Source organism: Anopheles moucheti, chromosome 2, assembly GCF_943734755.1.
Source record: "Anopheles moucheti chromosome 2, idAnoMoucSN_F20_07, whole genome shotgun sequence".
Classification (NCBI taxonomy): domain Eukaryota; kingdom Metazoa; phylum Arthropoda; class Insecta; order Diptera; family Culicidae; genus Anopheles; species Anopheles moucheti.
The window spans coordinates 4,602,498-4,614,977 of NC_069140.1; the positions used below are offsets into that span (position 1 = coordinate 4,602,498).

The 12,480-nt window shown below is 44.8% G+C and overlaps 1 protein-coding gene and 1 non-coding gene across 3 annotated transcripts; one reads left to right on the forward strand and one right to left on the reverse strand.

Moving 5' to 3' along the window:
• Positions 1–6,136: 6,136 nt before the first annotated feature.
• On the reverse strand, positions 6,137–6,209 carry Trnaa-agc (transfer RNA alanine (anticodon AGC)). The gene has a single exon. It is a non-coding gene; the product is annotated as a tRNA-Ala (tRNA).
• Positions 6,210–8,076: 1,867 nt separating this feature from the next.
• Positions 8,077–11,106, forward strand: LOC128310458 (ras-like protein family member 10B). Of its 2 annotated transcripts, XM_053047104.1 has the most exons (6): positions 8,077–8,098; positions 8,594–8,697; positions 8,776–9,012; positions 9,243–9,350; positions 9,419–9,486; positions 9,575–11,106. In XM_053047104.1, exons 2-6 carry the CDS (start codon positions 8,632–8,634, stop codon positions 9,693–9,695), a joined length of 600 nt encoding a protein of 199 aa, XP_052903064.1. In that variant the 5' UTR covers positions 8,077–8,098; positions 8,594–8,631; the 3' UTR covers positions 9,696–11,106. The 2 variants fall into 2 exon arrangements, with proteins under 2 accessions (XP_052903064.1, XP_052903063.1); XM_053047103.1 differs by lacking the exon at positions 8,077–8,098 and having other exon boundaries at positions 8,518–8,697.
• Positions 11,107–12,480: the final 1,374 nt, after the last annotated feature.

The window sequence follows — 12,480 nt, forward strand, 5'->3', positions numbered from 1 at the left end:
CAGAAATGATAAGCTCAAAGCAGGAATCGTGCCTTGTGTGTTGTGGGATGGTGGTTTGTGAGACGCCATTTTAATTAAACCCCCTAATTGATTTCACTACCGTGCGCGCTCGGTGAGCGACTGCTAACCACACTCATTAATAAAAGCGTCATATTTGCTCCATCGATTCAAAAACACCATAACGATGTTTTAAACTTCATAAAGTGTGTGGTTGCTGTCGTACGTTTAATGTCGTTCAAATGTGCCAGAAGTTCGTTAAACGCCCGCGTGCGAGTTGCTGAACGCCGTCACTCATTGAACGCGGGATCTCATGCTCAGGCTGCGTGACGGTGCTGAGCGGGGTGCTGGGCTTGTTTCAAATTCATTGCGGCTGCTACGAACACATCAAACCGCCATGCCGGTTTCGCCGAAAAGAACGTTTGATCGAGTGTTTTGTATAGCCAGGCAAGGATGTCAGAAATAAAACAAGATCACTGTACGGGACTGATTGAAAAGCAATGCACAAGGTTAAAAATCAATTAGCTCCTCACGAACCGTAAAGTGACACAATGTTCGCAACGCTTTCCAACATACCGCATGGACCGCATTGCTACAAATAACCTCCACAGGCTATCTATCCATCGAACCGTACGCAGCTCAGCTGTTTTCCAGGAAAATTGTCCAAGCAAATGCTTCTCCGTTTTTCACCATCTTTTTCCCCCCTCCCCCCCACCAAACATCGCGCCGCTCCGTTTATTTACAATCTTTTTTTTTATTTCACCAAAATCATCCCCGTCGAACGGGAACTCACTCTCACTTCTCACTCTCTCACTCTCACGCACCGAAGCGCCGGAGTTGATACAAGGGTGAGCAAATGTTACCATTTCCGGGGAACTCTCGGCGGGGAGGTCATCGAAACACGACGTAATCGGTTCTGACGGTTCTTCCCGGTCTCCCGAAAGCACCGAAAAAGCTTAGCAAAGTCAGTCACCGAACTGTGAACCGAGCGCGGGTTAGTCGTACATGAACCTTTCCATCAAGCGGACGCACTGGCGGTTCGTTGACGGTGATAGTGTGTGCTGTGCTGCTTCGAAACGGTTCCCTCTCTACATCACGCGCACACATACACCCACACACAATACATTAGTGCGTAACACGTTGTTCGCGTCCCGGTGTGGAGTTGTTGTTTTTTACTTGTAGTAAGTGGTATTGTTTTTTAAGTGTTTTGGGTGCTGCCTGTGCCCCATTTCTCTATTTCGCCCTATTGATTGCCTTTCATGTTTGCGACGGGTGAGCCCACTAGCGTTAGTGTTCTAAGCAGCCGAGTATACCAATGGTTGCTATTGGCAGCGCTGTGGGAGCAACGGAGGTGCTAGTGTAAATAAAAATAAAACCGAACGCCACCATCGCCCATCCGATGGAGACGCCTGGTGTTCGAACCGTTTAGTGTTTAGGTACGGTGTTTGATGTTTGAACGCGAGCCGCCCAGTCTTTTTTTGGGTTTTTGCTATCTTCGGGCAGGTGTTATCAACAAGTACAGTCCATTCAAACGGGTGATGGGTGAAAAATAAAGTGCAAAAGGGTTCTCCGTTTGCGACGTACACGCAAGGATTAAAGTGAACAAAGTGTCTAAACAATAAGCCACAGTGCCGTGTTAAGCCTATCGATCCTTCCGGATACACCGGGAGTGTAAGGATGTGAAGTAAATAAATATAGCCGTAGTCCTGTTTTCCTTACTTTGCCCCAATTTGTGAGTTTGTGATTAGGGCGTGTGGGTGAGTGTGCGAATTTTCGGTTCAGTGAAATGTGCCCATGTGGCAATGAGGAGAGAAAAGGAAAACATTGGGCCGCGTTGGAATAACAATCTAATTAATCAAACAAACGAGACCCAGGGTGATGTTGGCTAGGAATTACACCTTGTACGAAATATGAGCACGAACCATTTCCGGTAATCGGCTTATGTCGCAAACCAATCGTGTACGGGCGGCTGAGCACGTGGTGGATGCCAATGGATGGATGGCGATATCATAGTTGATGCTTTCACGGTCCCTAGCCCCCAGGTTCGAAGGGCGGACAATAATTCCGGGTCTGGGTAGTGAGGATAAGTGTAAGGAAGCGATATTGAAGGAATTTCGTCGACAAAAGGGGCAGAAGAGCTTTGGTGGTGGCAACCAGCCTGAGGAAGGGGGCAGTTACAAATTTGTCTGCGCTCGGTAAAAAGGGTGAGAGATAGACTCACCACCGAGTCGCTCAGACGACGAACAGACGACGAACCGCGACCGAGCAGTGAGTCACTCACCGGGGAAACCGGGGAAAATAAGGGAATTTCCGTAGGACGGCCCTGTACAACACCATCCCGCACAAAGGAGCATCACGAGGCTGTTATGCAATCACAAGCCAGCATATCGGCACGGGACGAGCCGGATAGTTCGTGCGTGTCTGCGTTACGGCCTTTTTTTCTCCCGTTTTCCAAGTGTGTGATGGATTTACTTCATCTGTAATGCTGCTCCGGTTTTTCTATTTACGTCTATTCGTGCCGAATGGTGAAGATAACATGATTCGAAAGGGTTGCCTTAGGTTGCGGTATTTACATTCAAAACAAGCTTTGATAGGCATTGACATTACGCTAACCAGCATCATACTGTTGGGGACTTTGTTAAACGGAAGTTAGCATAAGCAGTGATTTCGTTTCTTTGAGGTTCACCTAAGAACTTGTGAGATTTACCATGACCCAGCGCGGAAAAGGGGAGAAACTTAATCATCTTCATTGATTTACAACATGATAAGGCCAGGCCATTACGCTGATGATAGCGGCCAATATTTCATCTCCAATCATCGCCTCACGGGACATGCGGCATTGCAGAACTCGGGTCTGACAAATGTCTACCCTTTCGGGGACCTTTGTTTCGTCCCAACTAAATAATGCAAGACTCGTGTGTTTATGGTCCGTTCGAATTTTAATGCGTTCGCTATCACGGACCCCTAGCAGCCGTACAGATTGGGAGTTTAATATTCAATGAACGGTACACGGAGGCTGAGGCAAAGGTTGATGGGCTGACGGAGATGCGCGATCCAGCCCATCGGACGGGGTTTTCGTTTGCGTCGTGCTGGTCGAGCGGTTTTGCTCCGAAATAACTGTCAACAGAAAATGGTTATTTTGTCATGAAACGGGAACATTGTCAGTGGATGTCCGGGCCCCCGTACCGGGAACCCGCCAGCTGAAGTGGAGCTGATCTAATAGAATGCTATAAAAAGACAGGGCTCAGACATGGTTCCACCATTTGAATAGCTCTGTAGCTTTTCGCTGCTTTCGCTGTGGTTCGTTTGTTGAAGTGACAGCAACACAAACACACTAAGCGCTTTATTAAATTGCTACAAGTAAAGTTTACGCGTGCGGTATGGTGGAATTGATGTTGAAGTGTTATTTCAGTCCGAACTTTGTTAACGGGGTTTTATAAACATTTTTGCCAACAATTGCCCTGCAACATCATCGCTTTTTATAAAAACGAATCAGATTCATACTAACAATTTATCGTTCAGTTCCCCGGGAGTATGCAATATGATTTTCGCTCTTTCATCAGCAATCCAACTTTTTCCCATAAAAAGTTGTCTGTAAACCACTGATTGCATACCTTCCGGCGGAATGGGGCGTGTAGCGCGGGATGGTAAATACACTTATGGCAAATATTTCATCTCCAGTGCAAATTTATTAAATTCAACCATCGTTATCGACGTAACAGCGTTGTAAATTGAGGCATAAATTCTTTGATTATGCACCGTGCCACATTTCGATCGGATTGCACTACCAGCCATGGTTCGCAGTAGGAACGCATTTCTATTGCAACCATCGTAACGACTTTATCTCATTACCGTAATGGATATGAAATAGCACGTATCGTTTATCAAATGCAAACCGCTCCGGCACGATAAATAGCGCACTGTGAGCAATATGCCCTGCACATTGTGCCAAGGCACGGGTATATTGCATTTTAAGCGGGCGTACACCGGTTGTTTGGGATTGTAGAACTACGAAGCATTCGTGGCAGTGGGCATCAAAGGAGAGTTAGCCGTGCTCCGTATTACTTGGCGTGCTTTAGGCTGAAAAGATGCTTCGCCTTTGTAGGGCTTCATGGTATATTGTCCGCTCATCTCGTCCATGCATGGACAGACGAATATGGATTCACTAGTGCTCGCAGCAAGATTGATAAGTGGATCACCAGCAAAGGATTCTGCTCTCTGATCTACTTACGTTCGATGGTGGCTCCACTCGGTTCCAAGCGATGCTCTCCGACATGAAGATGGGTCGGTTTGGATGGCAAACAACTCCGGCCACGCACTGATCTAACTAACGTACCGACGTACTTGTCCGCCGGCATGGGACTGGTCCGTAGGTCCGGAAATCCTTTCATCTAATCAACGTTCGGATGGATTTTGCAATCAGCGCTGTGTACCGTATTGATTACCAGACAAAACCCCACCGTTTCCGACACTCTTCGGCAAAACCGGCCGCCCGGCATTCGTGGTGGCACCAAGGCTTTCGGTCGGTCAGTCTCGTCTTGATCAAAGGGAAATACTCTTCCACCTCATCACGGCTCACCACTTGCAAAAGGTTTTACTGTGCATATCAACTTGATCGATTTTCTATTGCCAATGTTTACCAAACAATAATCTTAATCGTTTGATGAACTACACACACACAAGCGCGGCAAAGCAAACAACGTAATGAAAAACCTCAATGCCGCTCGTTAATGCTTTAAGGTTGGACGTTTTCTTGGAGCTCATTTTGCTATCCGTTCAGTTTAATGCAGCACGCACAAAAAAGTTTTCTGCCTGCCTAATGATAAACGAATGTGGGAGTACTACACACAAATCACACTTCAGCATCTACAACGATCATTATGAACTGTGTTGGTATTATTGAAAATTTGTTTTCGAAACAAAAAATATGTTTTTTGGTGAGATAACATAGAGCTAAATAACATTGTCTACTAGTGCCCCTCTATTTTATAACAAGGACAAATAGAATTAAGCAGTAATCGACAACTAATTGCATAGCTTTAGGCGTTTTTCATTTTGGAAGATTGCTCGCGTTGTATTTTCGCCTGAATGTATGCAATAAGCGCACAAATACACTCGTATTCATTCAATCTGGGCCGTACAACATTGTCCGATGATGGTTTTGTTAGTGACTTATCCATCAAAGGAACCGTATGACTTGAGCAACGGGTAACTTACACACCCTATGACAAACTACGACCCGTAAAGCTTTGTTTTGAACCTTCCAAAACTCAATTGAAACAACTTTCATGCTCATCTTTTACAGCTTTCCTTTCACGTACAATTTTACGTGCGTAATAAACTTTACGGAAGATAGAAAAAAACATAAACTATACGTAGAGAGTTTATTTGTTTTGACCATGCCACAATCGCCCATCGAAGGAAAGCGACTGAGAAGTTTTTCGTATCTCATTTTATGAAGCCATTTCATCCGCCACCTCTCTGCCTGCCATCAATCAGCAAGCCCGTACTTATTTGTTGTTCCGTCTTGACATTGGCAAACAATTTCGGCAAACCTTTCCGGCTCTGTTGACACATTATGTACGGCCGTAACGGACAAACACGGTAACCCTTCCAAGTACTCGCCGAATTAAGAGGTACCGCGGGATGTTAATTAACTTAATTCTACCGGGTTAGCAACGTTCCTTATCCGTTTCGCGCGAATGGAACGAAAGAAAAGCTTTGAAAATGGAAGCGGAACTTTGTTCGACAGTTTTCAGTTGTTTCTCTCCTTCCAAACGATTCGAATGGCGATAAATCATAATCTTCTAATCGTTCGCAGCAACCGAACAGAGTGCAAAGGATGAAATGTGGCAGAATAAAAGGAAGTAGGAACATTACTGAGTCAATCATTATGGCATTTTGGGACATTCTAAGATAAATTCTTCAAGTTTATGGGTCATTTTACAGTCCCTTTCCCTTTTGCTTTGATTGGATCTGTTTTTACCACCACAACACATTCATTGCTCTTGTTTTGGTGGGTCCTTGAAGATATGTTTCTGTCGCAAAATTGTTAAGCGCTTTTCTGTGCCGTGTACATCCGTGTTTATCTCTTTTCCACTTCATTTGGGATAGTTTCCGTCAACAAAAATATTACACTTGGAGATGCCGGGTATCGATCCCGGTACCTCTCACATGCTAAGCGAGCGCTCTACCATCTGAGCTACATCCCCGTGCCGGCAAATGTTCCACCGTAAACGCTTCTGTTGGCTGCACCATTGCCCTACTTTCACTTTCGAAAAGCCTATTACAATCTCAACTCACCATTAGCGCCGTGTGCCGTGCACCGTTGCAGCTCGACATTCAACTTGACCATTTCATCATTCACAAGTGGGCACGGTAGGTGGGGATTTGTCGTCCACAGACTCGGGTCCCAGGCGACCGCCCGTGGACGACAAAACCGCACCAGCAACAACGACAACACAGCAGCAGCACACAACTAGCCCACAAGAGGTGTATTTTTAGGACCAATGCGCCCGACGGGGATGGTGCTTGTGCACATTGAGCTAACTCGAGCTCCCGTTTGTGGGTTGTCTCCTGTGTGGTGTGGCTCGTTCGGGCACGTAAACATATTTATGCTCGTCAACCGGCTGACGATGCTCGGTAAGTGGTTGGGTACGGAGACCATTTGTAAAGTCGAAGGCATCAAGCAAAAAGATGGAGTAGAATACGAAAACAAGCCAAACGATGGCTTAGACGTGCGGGTAAGAGGCTGACTTTCTGCATGCATGTGGTCGTCTATTGGCACGAACGAAGTCTATGGAGAACGGGAAGATCGCTGCATGTAGAAAAGATGCACTTAGGACCAATCCAGATATGGAAGAGTTGCGCTTGTCCTGAAGGGGTGATGAGTAGCGCGAGTACGGAAAAGGCATTCGTTGAAATCAATTAGTTAATGTATGGGTGAACTTATCGATTTGATTTATGGAAAGGATTACGAGATGTATGCCGGTAGGTTGAAAATTGCGATTGATTCGATGGTTTCATATTCCCTTCGGTTGGCCACACCGAGCACACCTTCCCGGTGTAAAGGGATACAATGATAGCAACCTTAAAGGATTACCTACTCTCAATCAACTGGAGACACAGTTGTTAGTATTCAGCAGATCGCTCGGTTTGGATTACTGAATGAGGCAATCAAAAGTACCCTTACCGTACCCTAAGTGGACTGCCGTCGCACTCTGCCGCTTTCCCATTCGCTGCGCATTGGTCCATTAGAAAAATTGTCCTGTCTCGTATTTCAAATTTAATTCCTTGTTTTACCATTTTCCCGTTGCCGCGCTACTCTTCCTGCCCAATGTCGGACCGGACGGACGCACGGACGACTTCCAAATAGATCGTTTCTTCTTCGCATACAGGATGTACACGGTGGACAGTTTAGGTCTGTCCATGGCTAGACGTTGGCTGACGCACCCACCAACACGAAAGACCTGCTCGCTGCTATAATAATGGTTTTAGCAGACAATAACGTGTTCGAAGTGGACTAGTGATAATTAGAGTAGTTACAGCCGGTGCTGCAGTTCCTAGGCCGAAGCTTACACGCGTGTTCAGTTTGCGACCGACCGTACCGGAGCGAAGAACTTGCGGAGTTCACCACGCGAAAGCCACCTGTGCAAACGTGTACTCCTTCGTTTTGCGATGTACTCCACCGTGGAGTTGGTTGCGCTCCAGGTAATGCTAAACAAGAACCATCCACCATTGTCGACTTATCCCGGGAGCATCGTTACGCTGTAAATCTGAATAAAGGCATTACCATAATTCAACCTGAGCGCACGAGGCGACTGTTTGTGCCCGAGCAGAACAACGCGGAAGAAATAGAAACACGGTGACATCAGCGGCTGTAGTGCTGTTTGGAGTTGGACAAAAAACGCCGCAATTGCACGAGATAGCAGCAGTAGCAGTCGGAGCAGCAGTAGCAGGAAAGCAGCAGCATCTTGGTACTGGGTCCCGGCACAACGACCCGGGAGCGGAAAAGTGTTTGCCATTAGCCTGCTCAAGCTTGTCGCTAAAATGTGGAACCGTCTCTCGCCGACCAATTCCAATAGACTGTTGCACGATAATGGTAAAGATTATTGCAATAACCCACTCAAAATCAGTCATAACAGTAAGTCCTCGGATAAGGCGAGATTGCCCAAACCGACCAAAGCGAGCTCGCAGGCGGCCCGATCCCATCCAACAACCAGAAAACCCTCCCAAACTAATAACACCAAACCAACCTCTACCATCAACATCACTACCACCACCATCACAACCACAACCAGCTCTTCTTCTTTCTTTACTACTGCTAGTACTACTTCTACTTCTGCTACTACTACTTCTACTACTACCACAAGCACTACTACTGCTTCTGCTAGCGCTCACGCTACGACCGGCGCCGCTAGAGTTTCATCTCTTTCTTCTAATGCTTCCATCACCACCAAAACCACCACCACCAAAATTAAACCCATCTCCACCAACACCACCACCACTACCACCAAGGGCACCACTGCTAGCAATAAGCTTAACAAGATCCTGTCCATCGATATGGAAATTCGAATACAGAATAAGTGTATTTCAGCATAGCGTATCACTCTGGAAGGCCCGGATCCGCCCTGGATGCAAGGCCCCCTTAAGGTTGCGTTTCTGGGGGCCTCCGGCGTTGGACGTACCAGTGTCCTACAGGTATCGTATTGCAAGTTCGCCTTCCTCAACCACTTCCAGCTGAGCTAACGTGCGCCCTTTCCCGATTTCGATTCGTAGCAATTCTTTAAGCACGATTTCCCGAAGGAACACCTCCGCACCGCAAAGCGTACCGTCTATCGGAGCTGTCTGGTCTGTGATACCTGCATACGCGAGCTGATGGTACTGGATGTGCCACCGCAGAAGTACTTCCCGATAGATAATCTGGCCGAGTGGAACAATGGCCATCCGCTAGGGTTGCGTACCGTCCATACGTATGTGCTGGTGTACGACATGGGGAATCTGGACACCTTCCAGGTTAGTGATTTCCAAAGAGACAACTATAAAGCAGGCTGTGATCTGTAAATTATTATTGCAGCCTTGAAGTATGCAATTCGCATGACAATCCCGCCTGTAGTTATGCAATTCTAATAGTAAAATTAGCTTGTTGACAATATTTTAATTCGTTTGGTAAAAAATGTACAATACTTTGAGAATAACCACACAGATATACTAAAGTCCTGTTCCGTTTCTTCTCATGTCGACAGTACTGCCGCAATATGCGTGATCAAATTTTGGAAAGTTTCAATCACCGTGATTTTAAGATAATGGTTGTGGGCAACAAGGTTGATATGGTATCTAACCCTCATACTCAGGTAAGCATTGAAGCTGTTACCCACAATCTTCCGGTATTGCAAAAACCCTTTTCGCTTTATCTTCACAGGAACTGAAGGACATTTCCACCCTCGTTCGGAAACACTGGCGCTGTGGGTACGTCGAATGTTCGGCAAAGTAAGGGCATGCGATGAAGCGTTCCTGGAACGTTTATGGTAACGTTTTTCTCTCCTTTGCCGGTGTCCTGTTTCACCTCCCATTGCAGGCACAACTACAAAATTGGAGATATTTTCAAGGAGCTGATGGGATACCCGGTCGGTGGGACGGCACCAAAGTTGGAGTTCACGCAATCGATTGGTTCGAAAAATCGTTGCACGATACTCTAGTAGTAGCTGAACTGGAGGGTTCCTCCAACGCTGTTCAGCTGATGGCACCTGTCATCGGGTCATCGCCGGCAAAAAATCCAATGGCTAAATCCATCCAATTCGCCTAGAATCACACCTTCAGCGAAACGGTTCCATCTGAAGTGCCAATCACGCATCCATCGCATCCAGAAATCTTCGTCCAACGGAATTCGGACATCGTTTCCCGTACCTCTGTATCCTGTAAATTGATTTTTGGACAGAAATTGGAGCATTTGTAGCATATTTTCCTTCATCTCATGCAAAAGGTTGTTCCACACTTGAGGCACACACTTGTCTATCCTCCATCCTCATGTGAAATTGCCGGTGAAAAGATTTTATTGAATCTTGGTCGAATGTGTTTCATCGCAGGACCTTCATGTAAAGAACCCCAGGATATTGGTCGTTCGGTAATAAGGGTGTGGGAAAACGGGAATCTGTAATTAATATAGTGTATTAAGCCAACAAAGCATTAGAGCAGATACCACAAAGCAAGACGGTGCGATGACGTGCACAGTTACCTTTAGAGCATGCAGTTACAGCACCACACCTAACCTCAATGTATTGACAGCAGCAGTAGCCAGTACACTAGCCGTCGTTAGTAAACCAAACCCATCGTCATCATCATCACCATCGGAATCAGGCCACACGTTTTACTCTCCAGTGTACATACAAAGGACCCGCACGATTTTACGTGATTTAAAAAATGAGATAGACAATAACAGTTCACCATCGCACCTTTACATGGGATGCTTCAGTTAGAAGGGCACCTCCGGGACATTCGATGGCGAGTACAGAACAATATCGATAGTAGTTGCGTAGGACTGTATGTATGTATGTATGTGTGTGTATGTGTGTACGTGTGGGTGTAGTTGTGTATGGTTCAAGCGTACACATTTTAGAGGAGATGCAGTTTTGCTTGCATTGAGCTTTTGCAGCTTTTTCCCCACGGTTCGAAGAATGGCGAACGGTTTGGTTTCCGTTTGCTCTGCGCCGCTTTAGAATTTGCCAAAGTTGTTGTTAGGAAAAGTGAAAGCATGCATTAAGCTGTAGTGCATTATGTTGCCGTACGAGTTGAATCAGAGCGTTAGCTGATTTGTTAGAATTACTTAGAGCAGAAGCGAGAGTTCGACGAGCAGTTTTGCAGTTGTGCGTGGATTAGTTGTTATCGATTAGTTAGCTCGTTACTGGAAAGTGTTACAAGAGTTACCATCAGCTGCATTTGATGAAATGTAAGCCTTCTGCACAGGTTAGGTGTACATACAGTTTTGTGTTGTTGAATGAGATACGCCAAAGCGGACGAGTATAGTTTAAGTTTAAAGAAAGCTGAAACTTACTGCCACAATTTAGTGAGTTGTGTGAATTATTCGAACATTTCTGTTACATCATATTCGGAACACCCCTCAAAACCCTTAAAAGGACACTTTATAAAGAGGATAAAATCTTTATCACCAATGCAGCAGAAGCAAATAAACGATTGGTTATCATTTATACCGTTCAAAGAGGAATTTAGCAGTACGTGCTTTTATTTCCGAAGAGGTTTGACACTGCAGCTATCGTAATTACTATTGTGACTAATTGTAAAAACAGACAAATGATCGAAATTGGCCAAAAAAACGACTATCGTTGTAGGATGGGCAGGAGGACCATTTAAGCAGATGGTTCAATAAGGCTGAGGTATGACTGAACGAATGGCAAAACACTGTTATCAGATATTGAATCAAGCAATGTTAGTTGAAAAATAACAATAAAAATATCTGCCTGCGAGCGGAAAAATAATCGAAATCAAAAACGTGTTATACTGACCGATTGGTTGTTTTACATCGGAACATGATTCATGGTGAGTATTTGTACTCATTCAACATTTCTACGCGCTCTGTCATCATTCGCATGCGTACTTCTCATTGCCCTACAAACATTAAATGATGCAACTTTAGCAAGAACGGTAAGCATTTCATCATTCTTCTTCTATTTCCAAGTAATTTCCAGCAATAGTTGCATGAGATGAACTGAAATTGTGCAACAATGATTATGTTGGGCAAAAGCAAAGAAGTGAAAGGCAGGTAATCAATTATTTTCGGTAGGTTAAAGATCTTTCAACAAATTTCAAACATCTACAGGCATTTTTGTTTATTACTAGAAATTTAAAATTTTGACAACCACACGAAGAATGTTTATTGCACTTTTTTAGCACCTTTTCTTAAATCTCGCCCTTATTATAGCACCATGCTATAATGAAAACTGATGACGAATAACAACAAATAATAATTATTGAACAATTCCATTTAAACAAGACCAGCATCCTTTATAATATCATAAAAGAAGAATATTAGCTTGAGAACAGGATCCGAGCAATAATGAAGTCTCATGCAGTGCGATTTGTTTGAAATAGAAAATATTCCACTGGAAATGAAAGGAGCTACATAAAACAAACAAGCAAAATCAGCACAGAGCAAGATACACAATAGTTGTAAGGACTTAAAAATCGACAAATCGTCAGGAAGATCAATTTTCTTCTTGTGTTCAATCATTCGTTGGGGTAATAATATTCCAATTTTACTGAACACGTGTTTGGTTGCTGGGTAGCATACTATAAAGCCACGTGTTTCAAGAAAATTATGGCTATGCCTTCACTTCGCATACATTTGAACTATTGTCTTGAAAATAAAAGACAGGAGAGTATTTACCGAAATGAGTGAAGACATGGCCAGGCCATGCGAACACATGGCCGAGAGATTTTTCAAAAGAATATGTACACATGATGGGAGAG